The sequence below is a fragment of the Aegilops tauschii genome, chromosome 5 (genome assembly GCF_002575655.3).
Source record: "Aegilops tauschii subsp. strangulata cultivar AL8/78 chromosome 5, Aet v6.0, whole genome shotgun sequence".
NCBI classification, from domain to species: Eukaryota; Viridiplantae; Streptophyta; class Magnoliopsida; order Poales; family Poaceae; genus Aegilops; species Aegilops tauschii.
In genome coordinates, this window is record NC_053039.3 from 496,073,504 (window position 1) to 496,090,895 (window position 17,392).

The 17,392-nt window shown below is 44.1% G+C and overlaps 2 protein-coding genes across 3 annotated transcripts; one reads left to right on the forward strand and one right to left on the reverse strand.

Moving 5' to 3' along the window:
* Window positions 1-5,316, reverse strand: LOC109766010 (uncharacterized). 2 transcript variants are annotated; one of them, XM_020324779.4, is made up of 8 exons: window positions 4,968-5,316; window positions 3,700-3,858; window positions 3,483-3,578; window positions 2,736-2,823; window positions 2,093-2,156; window positions 714-783; window positions 523-612; window positions 1-377 (listed from the first exon to the last, which is right to left on the reverse strand). In XM_020324779.4, exons 2-8 carry the CDS (start codon window positions 3,808-3,810, stop codon window positions 270-272), a joined length of 627 nt encoding a protein of 208 aa, XP_020180368.1. In that variant the 5' UTR covers window positions 3,811-3,858; window positions 4,968-5,316; the 3' UTR covers window positions 1-269. The 2 variants fall into 2 exon arrangements, with proteins under 2 accessions (XP_020180368.1, XP_040246878.1); XM_040390944.3 differs by lacking the exon at window positions 4,968-5,316 and having other exon boundaries at window positions 3,700-3,891.
* A 3,067-nt stretch (window positions 5,317-8,383) lies between these two features.
* LOC109766032 (serpin-Z2B-like) lies at window positions 8,384-10,092 on the forward strand. The gene is made up of 2 exons (XM_020324806.2): window positions 8,384-8,844; window positions 9,105-10,092. Exons 1-2 carry the CDS (start codon window positions 8,600-8,602, stop codon window positions 10,090-10,092), a joined length of 1,233 nt encoding a protein of 410 aa, XP_020180395.2. The 5' UTR covers window positions 8,384-8,599.
* The last annotated feature ends 7,300 nt before the right edge of the window (window positions 10,093-17,392 follow it).

Below are 17,392 nucleotides of genomic sequence, written 5' to 3' on the forward strand. Positions count from 1 at the left end.
AAATGGAAAAGCTCCAAAATTAAGGAGCATAGTGGATTAAAATAATTGAATGGGAATGCTCCTTGAGAAATTGTTGACTCAGCCAAAATCACATGACCCAATTCAACAGGAAACACCACCCACCGATAGTTGCAACCTCAACTAGGATGTCTCGAAGTGCCATGTAGTAGTATTTCCCACTTCGAGTCTGACCATTTTTCTTCTTCGAGTGCTAGTGAAACTGCGATACTAAAAAGTTGCACAAAAAAGTTTCCGCAAACAACTTGCTGCTATTGCTCTTCCTCTTCCTCTTCTTCGCCCTCTTCCTCTTCCTCGCCCTCCTCTTCACCTGCCGCCCACCAGGCAAGAAGGCCAAGACCATCTCCTTTGATACTTCCCTGTAAAACGATTTATTTACTCCAATCAATTACTCACGAAATCCGTCGGCAGATGCATCCAGGTTTGGTGTGCCGCCTGAGCGGCGCACGCCGTGCCGTCACCGTATGTCTATATGATAATACACGCACAAGGAAGAAGACATACATTGATCTGCATCGGAGCAAATGGCTTGTCGTCCTCCTTTTGCTCAACTGGTATAGGTGGGTACTTTATGCTAGACACCAGGAATCGTATCTGCACAGAGATTGCAACGATCATAAGCCTTTTTTGTGGTTAGTGATTATATGAAATAGTAGTAATTGCTTTCGGTTAAACAAATAAATAGCTTTAGAAACCTCATCATCAGTGTCAAGATGAAGTTCGTCACCATCTTCAGTCTTCAACGCCCACCTACCGTCCTCCCCCCTGGAAATATATGAACAAGAAATAAGACATACAGAAAATAGAAAACAGAATGTCAGACACAAAATATGTTCCTAGTCAATCATGATTTAAGAAAAAGAAAATAAATCACTTTGTATCTTACTCTAGCTAACAACTACTCCCTCCGTCCCATAATATAAGAACGTTTTTAACACTAGTGTAGTGCCAAAAACGTTCTTATATTTTGGGACAGAGGGAGTATGTCTCTGTAACTAAACAGAAGTGTATATGCTTCCAACTTCCTGCAAACACCATTCCTTTTTTTCCTACACCTCTGTTTTGTTTAGTTCCTGATGCAATCAGAGTACAGAGAGGGCACTTCTTCATAACAACCTAGCTCTGAGTACATACTAAACTGATGTAGAAGAAGTAAAATAACTGAAATGTTGACCTAAGAACATTGTTTTTAAGGCGTCCCTAAGGCGTCGCAGTACATACTAAACTGATGTAGAAGAAGTAAAATAACTGAAATATTGACCTAAGAACATTGTTTTTAAGGCGTCCCTAAGGCGTCGCTTAGGCGACGCCTAGGCGTTAGGGCGCCCTCAGGTCACAAGGCATCGGCCTTGCCTTACATACATGCCTAAGGCGTCCGCCTTAGTCCATAGGGCGTTCAAGGCGTCCGCCTAGGCGCCATTCTTTCCGCCTTAGGCAAATGAAGATGCCTTCGACAGGGCTGGGAGTTCAGGCAGGAAACAGAGCTCTGGGCGGGAAACAGAGTCTGGGCACCAACAGTTACTAGCAGTGGGGAGAGAGAGCTCTAACCAGTTTCAGTTTTACCCCTCCCCCACTTCTGGCGGCTGGATCTGAGCTTCTCCCCCTCCTCTCCAGCAGCTTCTCCCCCTCCTCTCCGGCAGCTTCCCCGCCTCCTCTCTGGCAGATCCCCCTCCCCCTCCTCTCCTGCAGCTTCTCGTCTCCAGGACAGCAAGCAGCAGCTAGCAACTAGCACCTCTCCTGCAGTTGCCTACCAAATTCTGCTCAATTCTACTTCTTAGAACTCTCTAAGGCGTCGCCTTGCCTTGTGCCTTGGCGCTTAGGCAGTGAGCCCCCCCCCCCCCCCCCACCGCCCCCCCAGCACCTTGCCTCACCTTACCGCCTTAAAAACATTGCCTAAGAATAAACATCTAGTGCTTAATATAGTATGGAGCAGAACACACTTCAATTTCCAAATAATACTAGTGACTGATGCTTCCTATTAGACTATGTCCCTTTGGGCTATGCAATAGAGATATGTTGCATCCATAACAACTGATATGCTGCAAATAAAATTATAATCAGAGCAATGTGTTACCTCACTGTGCCAAATTGCATCAAGTGTCCCGGAATGCATATATCGCTGAAAAAATCAAGTGAAACTGAAGAAGGGAAACAGTGTACCAGTTAAAACTCATCATTTTGCATGTAAAGCTTGTCAAATGTAACGAATTACAAAGTGATAACATTATGATTGTCACTAGATCCCAGAAAAGGATGGGAGCATGGATCGTTTAAATCTTGTTGGCATACAAAGTACTAATACTCCAACATAGTTGGAAAGAGGAAGAAACAGGTCAGCAGTAACCAGTTAAATGCACCCCCAAAAAACGGAGTTAAAGGGGGAAGGATCTCTCCCTTAACTGTCCGCTGTTAGTTAGAAGTGAGACCTCTCTGCGAATAAACGCAGATAACACCCCAGCAGAGTCCCCGTGAGGATTCGAACACGGGTGGGCAGGTTGAACAACCTGAACTCCTGCCAAGGAGCTAACCCAATTTTTCATCTTTTGCTTAGACATTAGAATGGATAAATCATGATGAAATTATGAAAAGTTTCCTGCAGTGCAAGATGTTACGAAAATTAAAGACACAATTACTAGATATAGGCAGATTCAAGCAAGGGGTTACAACTTGCAAACCGATTAGCAAACAATAAGTCAAAAAGAAAATAACTAGGTTACCTTGTAAACCCTTCTCATCATATCCACTGATCTTCCCAACAAGAACCTCCCCAATAAAGGGCCTGAACATCAATAACCGAAAGGAAACCTGTCCAAGATGGGGAAAATGTAGGAAATCTAAGCATGATTTGTAAAATGTATAAAACCTCAATGAGGACACACATTTTGTACTAACAGCAATATCAGAAGAAAGGGCGTCCATGGTACAAGTTTGACATACTATTCATAGTGAGTCATTCACAACAAGTAGCACACCGGCTAGAAAAAAACTAGATACCCACTTGAGGTATTGGATATTGACACCAAAACAGTAAATTAAATAAGTACAAGTTGAGGGGAACTACTGCTATTCAAAACTTTAGCTGTTTAAAACTGCTATTAAACAGTTTATAGTGTCTAAAGAGACAAACTACCTAAGTGGCAAACTTATCGTATCAATCCGAAAAGTTCCAGTTCTATGTAAGCACAGCAATCAAATGTAAGGCACTGCTAAGAAAGGCTCCAGGGTAATTACATGAACACCAGTGAGAAACTGCACAGGAAATAACTAACATACTGGAAATTCAGGTAGCCAACTCAACTGCACAAACTGAAGGGCATTGAAAAGAAATGTAGTGACCCTTTTACGCATTTACTTGTTCAGAGCTTACAGAGCATATACTAAAGAACATACAGGATTAATAAGTATTAACATCTCACACTCTTTAGGAAACATAAATGGATGGCAAAAATGATAGCACAAATTACTTTATACGTCGAGCAGCCCTCTCCTGGAAAGATGAATCCACCTTCGACGGAAAGGATGTCATAGACGGACACACAGAGCCCGAGATTTGCAACCACCTGCAGTGCTCCAAACACAGATTGAGAAATACATGTAAGAATCATTGGGTGTACAAGAATTCTGGTACTGTGAACAAAATCTTGGCATGTACTGATGATTATGTGACCAAGTTCACACTACCTTATCCAGCAAGAGCCTCTCAAGCTCGGCCTTGATGGCGTCGACAAGAGGGCGATTCAGCAAGTGCGGAGGCATCGGCAGGTTGTGCTCAATCTGGCTCAAAACGAACATCTTTCACGTCCAGCAGTGGAGCGAGGAAAATATTAAACCCTGGACAAGCTGCAAGCAGAAATGTCTAACCATATGATGTACCTAACAAGCCATAAATGCATAATTTAAAATTGAGAGGCACAAGCCTTGGATATTTGAAATAGATACAATCTCCAAAGCTGACAGCCACATATCCACAATACTTTCCAAGTAGAACAGGTAAATAACCAAGTAAATTTTCATACAGATAAACCAAACTGACTGAATAGATGAGTACATCGACTAATTGCCTATTTTGACTGAATTTTCAGCATCTGAACTGATTAAGAGACTACTGGGAGAATTGAAGCTTTCCCCAAAAGGAGATGCATATTCCCTTATGTTCTACGCATTTGCTCTCTTTTCTAAAAATGTTTGTCCACTCTTCTCTGATGGTTTCCTGAAGTTAGTTTTAATGAAATGAAATCACTTAAAACTATTTCTGTGATATCTGGTCAGAAAGAAACAATCTGGGGCAGGCTAGATAGTACTTCGTACTTGTGTAATATTTTGAATCATAAACTCTACAAACACACACAGCTATAACTAGTCCTCTACTGTACAGTATACACTCTCTACTCTCTAGTGACTCTACTTGGTGACAGCCCTGGCTGAGCCGAAGTTCATAAACCAGTCATTTCCCTGGTCAGTTAGCAGTATGGGACTGAAAATTTTCAGTGCAGTTCATCTTATCCGAGTCGTGATCGCCTCCCCCCGCTCTGCCGCTCGTCGCCGGCACTGTAGGAACGGCCTGTGGCGGAGTCAGGATTGAAGCAAACCCCGGGCCAAATTTATTTTTTGTCAACATTGAAAAACCTTGGCACTTATGGCACCCCAAAAATACCCCATGCAAAAAACATACGAAATAAAGCCCAGCTGCTCAATAAATCTAGAATGTAACCTCAATGCTTAACAATTCTAACAAAAGAGATAAAACATGACAGAGCTACAAATCATCTATAGTGACAATCAGACAATGCATACACCAATTTCTATTTTTGCAAAATGAATCAATTCGAGTTCCATCAACACATTACACATACTCACATGAACACTCCATTCCATTCCAATTTCAGTCCAACATTTAAATCATCTATTCATCGTGACAATCAGAGAGTTCATACACAGCACCAAATTACCAGCGAGAGTAAGGGCGCCGCGGCTGCAGTTGTCAGCGGCAGGCCACACACAGCCGGCGACTGCAGAAGCACGGGCCCGGGGCGCAGCGGAAGAGTCCTTCGTCGCCTCGTCGGCTGCTCTGCTCGTCGCCGCCGCGGGGGAAGGCCGGCTGGCTGGCCGGGGCCACCAGGGGCGCACGGCGCAAACGCAGAAGCAATGAAGCACGACCAGGTTGCACGGGGCACGGCCACCGGGCTGGGGAAGGCCAGAAACGGGGGGGACAGCGCCGGCGGCGGACAGCAGAGCACTGGGCGGCGGCGTGCGCGCAGCCTGCGAGCGTTAGGTTTTTTTCTTTTTGGGGGGAAGCGTGCGTTAGGGAGGCCCCAACTCCGCGCATGTGTCGCGCAAACACGCACCCTGCAGCCTCGCGACGCTCCCGTGGGCCGGCCCATTATATCACGGAGTACAATGTGATACATTTTTTGTTCGTTTTTTGATCGGGTTCTTCAGCCGTGTTTTTTATGTTCATCAGTCCATCCTCCTCAAATAATTGAATGTTTTAAAACTGTCTGAGAATTAGAAAACTATTCATGAAATTAAAAATGATCGTCAATTTCAAAGAATTTATTTGAATTTCATAAAATGTTCGTGGATTCAAAAATATTCGCGAATTAAAAAACATAAAATCAACAATATTATGAATTTGAAAACATTCGTGTATTAAAAAATTCATGGATATGAAAAAAGGTAGAAAATTTCCAAAAATGTTCTCCATTTTAGAAACTGTTCACGGATTCAAAACATTGTCCAAAAATTTAAAAATATTCATTAATTGAAAATGTTATTCATTTTAAAAAATGTTCCTCGTTTCTAATAAATGTCAGAAATTTCAAAAGTATTTCTAGATTTCAAATAATATTCACCAAATTAATAAGAAAAATTAAAGAATGGAAGAAAACTAACGAGACACACCGAGAAAAAGCAAAATCCGATTATGAGAAGGTTCTAAGACCGAAATCACTAATTGAGGAGTACTCCTTCCAAAGATCACTCCCCCCTCCCCAACTTGTGACAAGTGGCATGCTACATGTGCGCCACTTGTCGCAACCTGGGAGTTCCCTTTTTTTCGTTGATCAGTTTATTCAAAACGTTTTATCTCTTAAACTGTGCGTCCAAATCTTGAACCATTTTTATCATTGGATTCCTCGCGTCAAGATCTTCAAAAACTAGATCCCATGTTGATAGGTTTTGACAAACTGTTTTTCACAAAAAAAGCGAACAAAAAAAGCGAACTGGGAGCACATTTCCTTTCCGGGAGCCGTTTCTGAGAGGCACGGTCGTGCCTCTCGCGGAAGCAAAATATTTCCTTTATTAGTAGGTACAGATATATATTTTATTTTCGGTGCAGGCCAAGTTGCCAAACCTGGAGTATCTCTTGAACACGGTCGAGTGTGCTCCGCGCACCTTCTTAAGAAACCGGGTAGGAAGATCATTTTGACATACGATCGTATTCAAGTCAATCCTGTTTATGGGCAACAAAGAAACAATAAACCGTTCGTCTAGTTCCTCAATTGCATTTGATTTTTGCACCAACGGCACAACGGTTCGTCGTATTTTGCGTATGGTTCGGTAAAAAAATAATCTTTTGATAGTTCACCTAACTTCTTAGATGCAATTGGTCTTTGTGCCAAGGGTGCAACAGTGAGGGTCGTCTAGTTCTTGGAAGAACACTCGTACATAACCCCCAGCGATTGAACGTCACAGTGTATGCAACTTGGGTGTTCCTTAGTAAGGTGAGACCAGTGAGTACAACGTATATGCTTCACCCGCGGGGTAGGCTACTGGCAGCCAAGTACTGGTTATGATATTGAGTGAAATATGTTCGCACAAATCTTGCAATTCAAGGCATAGTTCATTGTAAAGTCGTGAATGTTGTAGCTTAAGGCTCTAGGCAGAAATTCAACTTAACAGTCTCTGTGGACACAATAGTACATTAAATAAGTAGTAAAATTAGGCAAATCTCTAAATGAACATTCGAGATCCTGTGATGGCTGTTAGGATTAATGGGCTTGGCCATGTACATTTTTCTAAAATTCCTAAAGCTAATCTTAAAGGCTTATGAATAAATGGTAAGTGGATGTGTTATCTTTAGTCTCACCTCGAAAATGGAGGAAGTGTGAGACCAACTTAAATAGTGGAATGAGTCTTTCAACTCCACTAATTCATAGGTGTGAGAAGAGAAAGAGAATACCACACGCGCACATTCGCCTTGCGTCACCTGGGCGGCCTCGGGCAAGGGCACGACACGGACTACTGTTGCATGTGTTCAATTGTTGTACATGTTTTCTTTTCATCTAAGATGGAATTGTCCAATATAAAATGGGTTCCGCGGGAATACAAAATCATCAGATTTGGCTTGCTGGCCACCGTAAGAATCGATCCAGTAGGTAGCTAGGATTTCCGGTGATGTGCGTTTAGTGGGAGAAGACGTTCCCGTCGACTAGGAGGCGCCTATGGTGACTTCATAAAATTTCCAAATGATATGCCGGCCCAGTCTCTCGGGGGTGCTCATAGGGGTAGGGTGTCTGTGTGTGCGTTTATAGGTATGATTGTATGCGCGTATGTATGAACGCTTGTGTCTGTAGTGATGTTAAAAAAAAGACCATTACAAATTAGTCATGAAAAAATTGCCGTGAATTGCTTATAGCTAACATGAAAACTACTTTGAATTGCCATGGCATAAAAATAGCTAAAAATCTGTACTAATTGAACACAACATAAGTTCAAGTCAAAAAATAAATGATGGCAAGTTTGTGTATAAAACATAAAAAATGTTATGATGCATAGACCACAACTTTGACATGTTGTTTGAAAAAAAACACAGCATGGTGACACACTAGTTTGTGTAGATTTTCCTTTAAATGTAGATCAAAAAGTTTCCTGTCCTAAATAATACTTATACAATTTGGTGTTTGCAGAAATAGCGAGTTATCAATTTGCCATGTGACCATTTATGAATTTTCCATGGTCAATACAATAAATTTGCCATGGAAAATGCAATAAACATGTCATGTGAATAGTACAAGAACTTAGAAAAAGCAAACGTGGCAACAACATATTTTTGCTATGTATAGTTTATAGCTGAAGGAAAAGCAACTTAGAATTGACATGGTATAAAACATAGTTGAAAAGGCAAAAACACAAAGATAGGAAGTCAAAAGCAAAAGCAAAAATAAAATTACGGCAATTTTTTGTACAAAAAATTGCATGATGCATAGACACTACTTGCCATAGGCGGAGCGCGAGCGCCATCGGGCGCTGGACCTCTAAGACATCTGATGTAGTTTTTTTTTAGCTTTTTCCATATTAAATCGATATACGTACCTAAAATATTAGTGATGCATTGCAAAACAAGATCGGCAAGAGTGAAGCAAGCCCTGGCTCAATGGTAGACAACGCTATGTTTGATGTCTCCGGCCAGGGTTCGACGTCCTGCTCCGGAGTTTTCTCCGGCCAGGGTTCGATGTCTCCGGCTTCTAATTCCCCTTCCGTTCTCGTTTTTTCTTTTTTTTGTTTCTCGTCGAACTAACGTTATAAAAAGGGTTCAACCAGTGCGCCGACTTGTTTGACCCTACGGACTAGCTAGGGCACCATGGAGAAGGAGGCGACGCACCCAAGCATGAAGGCTCGCGGTACGTCCACCGACTCCGGCGGCCCGACGGCGCTCGCGCTCCGCCTGTCCAACAAGTTTTCCGACTGCGAGGAGCACGAGGGCCAGAACATCATGTTCTCGCCGCTGTCAATCTACACCGCGTTGGGCCTTCTTGCGGCCGGTGCCCGGGGCGACGCCCTGGACGAGATCCTCGCCGTGCTCGGCGCGACGATGTCGCGGGGATCGTACGAGCCGTGGCTGAGCACGCCCTCGCCGCCGCCGACCCGTCTGGCCCGCTGGTCGTGACGTCAGCGTGCAGCGTGTGGTGCCAGAAAGATCTGCCGCTGAAGCCGGCAGGCCGCCGTCGAGTCGTACAAGGCGGACGCACGCGCCGTGGACTTCGTGAGAAAGGTCAGTACTGTAGTTCGTCGGCGATGCCATCGATCTGCAGGATATATTTGTGCCTCTCAATTTCAGCCCTGATCAATCTCTCCTTTGCATGCAGGCGGAGGATGCAAGGAAGGAGATCAACCGGCCGGTGGGTCGCGAAGGCCACGAAGAAGCTCATCACCTCCGTCCTACCGCCGGGATCAGTGCACGGCGGCACCAAGCTCGTGCTTACCAATGCCGTCTACTTCAAGGGTATGTGGGAGAACGCCTTCAGCAAGAGCTACACCAATGACCACATGTTCCACCGCCTCGACGGCAGCACCGTCCATGTGCCCTTCATGGAGGGAAGAAGCCATGACGAGTACCTAGTGGCCACCTATGACGGTTTCAAGGTGCTCAAGCTCCCTTACAAGAAGGCGGCCAACAATGGCGCCAGGTACTCGATGTGCGTCTTCCTCCCGACGGCGCGAGACGGGCTGCGCAGCCTTGCCGACGAGATGGCGTCCGGCGGGCCAGGCTTCCTGTTCGACCACCTGCCCACTAGGCCACGTGAGGTAACCAAGCTCCGGCTACCCAAGTTCAAGCTGTCCTTCTTCTGCAGCATGAAGAAAGTTCTCGAGAGCTTGGGGTTGCGGGCGGCGTTCAGCGAGGAGGCCGATCTGTCTGACATGGTGGAGGAGGACTCGAGCCGAAACAACGTTCGGCTGTGCGTAGAGGATGTGTTCCACAGGGCGGTTGTGGAAGTGAACGAGGAAGGCACCGAGGCGGCTGCGTCCACCGCCATCGATGTATTTTTCTGCTGTGACTTTGAGCCCGTGCCTGTTGATTTCGTCGCCAACCATCCGTTTGCGTTTTTCATAGTGGAGGAGGCGGCCACGTCGTTGACCCTTCTCAAACTGAATAAAATCTATCAGTGTAAGAAAGATATATGGAAAACTCTTAGAATCAACCGACTGATTTTTTATCTACGTAAGCCTCCTCCCGAGCCGTCGGATTTGACGGACGCGTCGCAGCGCTGGGCCGTCAGATCGTCTACTCTAATCACGATTTTGACGTGGGTGCACTCTGGTCCCCTGGGTTCCCTTCGTCTGTGTTCATTTTGAACTACATATGCTGGTCCCTGACCTTTTTACACGAGTGTGCCCCTTTGCTGCCATAGCTAGATTCCTTTTGCATGCATGTGTTCTTTTGATCTCCACCGCCGCTCCACATGCTAATATAATATGCTGCCACATAGCCAGTTGGAGTAACCACAAGACACCACTAGCATTTAGAGAATTAACACCATGGTTATTGTTATTGTACAAAGATTGAGCAGTTGTATATTTGTATTAGTTGCCAAATTATGTACACCCGGTTGATCATAAACAACATCGAGAGGTGCCCCTAATTTACGAACTAGACGTGTGGTGTTGCAAAGTTGGATGACTACTTGTACTGATGAAGGCATACAAAATGTTCCATTCGTCCACCGTTTTTTTTCCCTGTAAAACCGAACGGTCATGTTGCAAAGCCCGCCTCATGGCGCTGCATGCTGAAGGTGGACACATTGACGGTCCAAGACCAATCGACATCAAACTAGGATTGCTGTGTTGCAAAGTCGATCACGCGACGTTGAATGCTGCAAGCCGGATGCTTGACGTTGCAAGGCAATCAACGGAAAACCCAGACTGTCGTGTTGCAAAGTCGGCCGCACGGAATAGCGCAAGGAAACACTTGACGTTTCAAAGCGATCGAAAACCACTCAATTGGTTGTTGACATTAGTTATTTAGCTGCGATCACCGTTTGCAACACAAGTCATGTTGCACTCACCGTTTGCAACTGATGGTGCGCTCGGGGAGGTTTGGAACTGGGCGGGCGTTGCAAACACTCACCACCGCAAAAAAATCGCCAACTTTGCGGCCGTCGCAACATCTCCCAAGTTACAGTCGACGTCACACAACATCGCCCATGTTGCAGTGAATATCGCCAACATTGCGGCCGTCGCAACATCTCCCAAGTTACAGTCGTTGTCGCACAACATCGCCCATGTTGCAGTGAATATCACCAACATTGCGGCCGTTGCAACATCTCCCAAGTTACGATCGTCCTCGCACAACATCGCTCATGTTGCAGTGAACATCGCCGACATTGCGGCCGTCGCAACATCTCCCAAGTTGTAGTCGCAACATCTTTGTAACAAAATCCTCGAGCGCAACATGAGTCATGTTGCAACCCCTGAGTGTAAGATGACTCATGTTGCAAAGCACTTGTAGTGCTGCTTTGGGGGCTAAAAATGGGGGGGGGGGGGGGGGATGGCTCCCCCTCTTTCTCAACAGCCAGTGCTCGCTGGGGAGATTGTTGTAGTAGCTTTTGCGTCTTCTTTTTTCTTTCTGTAAGACTTGGTGATTTCTCTTAATGGAAATCGGAGAGAGAGCTACTCCCTCCGTCCCTAATGTAAGACATTTTTTGATATTACACTAGTGTCAAGAAACGTTTTATATTATGAAACGGAGGAAGTATCTTTTATCAAAAAATAAAAATAAATTAGACGGCTATGTGACGGCTGGCTGTTCAAAAGACCAACCGGTTGGCGCATAGCATTTTCTTTTATTTTTTACCAAGCTACTGCACCCATACACCGTAAGTCTGAGAGAAAATGATTCATGCAAAGCAAACTAGCTAGGTTAAGTTGTTCTAAAATTGCGCACAACAGCGTGTTAGCCTTTTTTTAAGAGCTAGCTAGGTTCTGAGGCTAGGTCCCATGGGCCCGATTGCTAAAGCAGAAAAAAGGCTGCTGCTTCAGCGGCAAACCAGCCACGGCTCGAGCCATGCAAAGGAAAGCTAACTCCATGGATCCCACGGCTGGTGACGATTTCAGAGGAACCGATCGAGTGGCTGGAGAGGCGGCTGATCCGGCGCGGGGATCAGCCGGATGATGCGTAGCATCGGCCTGTATATAGATGAACTCTTGAATTAGTTCCGTAGTACTATATAGAGTACTTTTTATCCTGATAATTGTCACATGTGTGGCAGGAACAGATGGCAACCCTGAAGAACTTTTTTCTGGATGGTAAGTTTTTTTTTTTGTTTTTTTTTCCAGATGACAACTTTAGTTGTAAAAAACATCAGAGTCAGAGTATTTCTCAACTTCTGTTTGGATAATACCCGCCGCACCTCCTACGTCTTCCTTTTATATGTAACGCAGACGCACGGCGGCCAAAAGCGTACAACTACGCCATACCGCCGCCATACTCCTCTCAACACGAGCGCGCCGCCGCGGCCTAAGCTCCCCATCTCTACGCTGTCTGAGATCTGCAGCCACGCTGCCGACAGCTCTCCTCCATCTCCCATTGCCCGCCACCGCAGCCGCCACAGTCATGGGCTCCGCCAACTCAACATGTCAGTCGTGGCCACCAACCCCGACCCAAGTGAACACCGTCCGACCTCCCACATCCCACCGAGATGAGTTCAATCAAGCTCTACTGGTTCTTTTCTTTCCTTTTTCTATATTTTTGATGAATAATATGCATGGATTCAAATAGCTAGCTATGTTCGTAATTATTACATATGGATAATATGGATCTATATACTAAGTTTAATTTTAGAGTTTGGATCGATGATAATATATAGATTATGATTATTTTTTCTATATGAATGGATGCAAAATTGGATTGATGATCGATATAAATTGTGATATATATATTTTTATATGGATATGATATACGCATGTGGATGCAATTAGATCGATGATCGATATAAATTTTAATATATGTTTCATGATCATATGCATGTGGATGCAATCAGATCCATGATCTATATAGTATAGATGGAAATATGATATGCATATATGATGGATTATATGAACTATATGGAGCATAGTGCACCGAGGTCGTCTCTTTATCAATTTCACTAGTAGAAAAAGGGGCAGGGTGGTCCCGGTTCCAGCCACGAACCGGGACAAATGATTTGCCTATATATAGCCCATCGCCAGCGAGCAGAGCACTCCACCCTGCTCTGTTTTTTCTGGCCGGCGAGGGGAGGGCATTTGGGTGCTCTATGCACATGAGGTGTTCGATGAAATGTCCGAGCCACACTAGTTAATATTTATTCTCTCGAAACTCGACCTCCGAGCTCCATTTTCCCCGAGATTTTTCTAGGTTTAGCGGTCCGTCACGTCCCGTCTCCGTCTTCAACGCTGTTGGGGATATTATCACTGGGCGTAAACCGGCCAGGAGAGGCCGGGTTAACCCCATAAGTAGTTCATCTGTATCTGAAGTCCATGAAGACAGACGGTGAAGCTTCATGAAGGCCCAGGGCCCAAAGCCGGTTTAAGGCCTGTAGACATAAACCGGCATTGACATGTAAACTTGTGTTGTAAGACAGAAGTAGCAGAGACCGAGCCGGACACGATTATGAGTCAGCCTCGGGATTCTGTAAACCGGTGGGCGTCAACCCATGTATATAAGGGGACGACCCGACGGCGGTTCAGGGACAACAGACAACAACTCGAGACTCAGGCAAAGCGTATTCGCTCCCTGGTCATCGAAACCCCATCAATTCCATCACAACTAGACGTAGGCTTTTACCTTCATCGTAAGGGGCCGAACTAGTATAAAACTCTCTTGCGTCCCTTGTCCGCTTTAACCCCTTTAAGCTAACCCGTAGCGATGGCTCCACGACTAAGTCCTTTTTCTAGGACATCTGCCGTGACAAAACCACGACAACCGCCGTCGATCGCCCGCGCTGATCTCGTCGCCGGCACCACCGTGGTGAGCCTCTTGTTCTTATCTTCTTTCTGAAAGAAAAAATTCTTACTTGAGATAGATACTTGTCTAATTTTCTTACTTTTATTATTCCTTATTATTATATAGTGCGATGGTTATGGTATCCGCCCCCGTCGGCCCTCGTCCTATCTATAATTCGGATGTGGTATATATTATCTTTTTATAACTATTTGGTTCATTTATTGTTTATGACAATTATGCCGACCAACGTGACATAGATTTTATTTATGTAGGAGGTGGTTGAACCGGAACTTCCAACCGACCCTATTGTCGAGAGGTTAAATTTAGTCGAAGAAGAAAACAATTACTTGAAGGAAAAAATAAAAAAAATTGAGGAGGAGAAGATGATATTGGAGTTGCATGTTGCGGATGTCGTCGATGATCACAAGATCAAGATGGATGCAATGCGGTTGAAGATTAGAAATATTAGAAAATATGCCATTCATACAAAGGCTTGGTATCATTATGCCATTGGATCAATTGTTACCTTAGTTGTGATTATGATCGCATTTGTTGTTGCATTGAAAGGTTTTACATAGTTTCAATGTATGGTTTAACTAGATGCTCTGGAGAGCTATATGTTGTTCAATTTGAACTATGTATGTACTTTGGTTTTAATGTGATGATGAACTACTATTAATTTGGTCACTTATCTATCCATGTTCATTTGAAGTGCTTTTCAATTTCAGGGTCTTATAGCTGAAAAAAAATCAGTAAATGCATGAAAAATAACAAATGAAGTCAGAAAGGGTTGAAAATTGATGATGTGGCTTTGAATGGTGCATTTTGAACATAGAAAAACTATGGAGTTCAAATAAGTTCAAAAAAATGAAATCCTTTTGTAACAGACGAGTTTCCGTATGAAACCCTGATACTTCGAAAGAGATTGTCCGTTTTGTACACGAAGTGCATCCAGTTTTTGTCGTAAGCCTCTCTACTTTCTTGCACATGCTATGTGGGTGAAATGATGATACCATGCCAACTTTTAACCTTTTCAGAGTTCATTTGAAATGCTTTTCAATTTCAGGGTCTTATAGCTGAAAAAATCAGTAAATGCATGAAAAATAACAAATGAAGTCAGAAAGGGTTGAAAATTGATGATGTGGCTTTGAATGGTGCATTTTGAACATAGAAAAACTATGGGGTTCAAATAAGTTCAAAAAAATGAAATCCTTTTGTAACAGACGATTTTCCGTATGAAACCCTGATTCTTCGAAAGAGATTGTCCGTTTTGTACACGAAGTGCATCCAGTTTTTGCCGTAAGCCTCTCTACTTTCTTGCACATGCTATGTGGGTGAAATGATGATACGATGCCAACTTTTAACCTTTTCAGAGTTCATTTGAAATGCTTTTCAACTTCAGGGACTTATAGCTGAAAAAAACCAGTAAATGCATGAAAAATAACAAATGAAGTCAGAATGGGTTGAAAATTGATGATGTGGCTTTGAATGGTGCATTTTGAACATAGAAAAACTATGAAGTTCAAATAAGTTCAAAAAAATGAAATCCTTTTGTAACAGACGAGTTTCCGTATGAAACCCTGATACTTTGAAAGAGAAACAAAATAAAATAATCAGTAAATGCATGAAAATTTAATAGCATAAAGAATTATCATAAAATAAAATAAATAAGTAATTTGAAACAAAATAATATAAACTTTAATAAAATATATAAGTAGAAACAAAATAGAATAAAATAAAATAAACTTTAATAACATAAATAAAATTTATGAAACTAAAATTATCAAAGTATTTTCTCTTCAAAACATTATAAGCAACCTCTAAAATTTATGAAACTAAAATCATATAAAATTGATGCAACTAAAATTATCAAAGTATTTTCTGTTCAAAATCATTAAAAGCAAAAAGAATTTTTCATAAAGAACTTTGTTTGTTAGAAACTTTAATAGCAAATATATAAGTAGAAACAAAATAAAATAAAATAAATAAGTATTTTGTTGTAAGTAGAAACAAAACAAAAAAAGCAAAAAATAAAACAAAAAAACTAGGAAAAAATAAAAAAATTTGCCACCTACTGGGCCACTACGGCCTGAATACGACTACAAACCCATCAATGGGCCAGGATTCAGGCCCGCAGAAGGCCCAGTAGGCCCATCTGGCATAGCAGTGACAATTAGGCCCGTAAGCCTGCAATAGAGAGGAGCTCGAGAGGGGTGCGGCAGTGGGGCTTATAAACCACTGCGCGCCCCTCTCAACTAGCGAGGTTGGACTAAACTCCCACCACCATGCCACTGTGCGCGGCCTTTGGTCCCGGTTGGTGGCACCAACCGGGACTAAAGGTGGGCATTGGTACCGGTTCGTCCCACCAACCGGAACCAATTCCCCCTTTTAGTACCGGTTGGTTCCACCAACCGGGACCAAAGGCCGCCGCTTCCCGCCCTTTGGACTGCTGAAAAGAGACCTTTGGTCCCGGTTGGTGGCACCAACCGGTACTAAAAGGGGGCATTGGTACCAGTTGGTGGCACGAACCGGGACCAATGCTCTGTGTATATAAGCTGGACTTGTGAAATTTTTTATTCAGTTCTTCGATCTGCCTCTCTGCCGCCGAACGCCTCGACACCGACGAACACCTCGACGCCGCCAGGCTGCCGGACCTCGACGCCGACGCCATCGCCGCGCCCTGCCCGCCCCGACGCCGCCGCGCCCCTGCCGTGCCCCGACGCCGTCGCCGCGCCCTGCCTGCCCCGACGCCGCCACGCCCCTGCCGTGCCCCGACGCCGACGTCGTGCGCCCCTGCCCTGCCCCGACGCCGATGCTGTGCGCCCCTGCCCCGCCCTGATGCCGTCGCGCCCCTACCCTGCTCCGACGCCGCCGCCGTGCGCCAATGCCGCCGCGCCCCTGCCCTGCCCCGACGCTGCGCCACGCCCCTGCCCTGCCGTCAACGCCGCCGCACCACTGCCCGCCGGACAGGCCGGTACTCCCTCCTCCCTCCCACCCCTCTCCTCTGTCCTTCCTTCATGTATGTGATGATGGTGAAGTTGGTTCAGTGCAAAGTTTCAGAGAATTGCATGTTTTCAGCCATGTCCACAAGGTGTTTGATGAAATGCTAGGGCTAGCTAGGGAACTTTGTTTTATGTGAAACTTGGCAGGATGATGTCTCCTTGGATGTTGGTGAAGATGGTCAAGTTGGTTTGTTAAAAGGAAAAACTTGTTAGTGCAAGTTTTATTAAAATTTAGTGCTCGACAGAAACTACATGAATTTTTTTGGTGGACTTGCTAGATGAAATTGGGGCTGCCCTTCTGGACTTAAGGGTTTAGTAGGAAGGACTACAAGATGTAAAAATTTCAGAATTTTTTTAGCAAGGAAAAATAGGGTTGTAGTTCAATGCCAAGATTGGACCAAAATTGAAAAATGGAAGTTGTGCTCAAAATTTTCAAATGACCAAAGTTGGTTTTTGAATAAAAATGATCTATAGGCATCAGAGGACTCCTCAAAATTTTTGTGGCATTTGAAAGGAATTATTTGAAATAGTTCTAGTGCAAAAAGTTACATTTAAGAAAAAATAAGAAAATTCTACTAATGTTTTTTTTCATAGCATTTTTTTGTCCATGTATGTATGTATGAATGGATGGATGGATATGGATGTATATACAAAATATTCATATATGATGTTT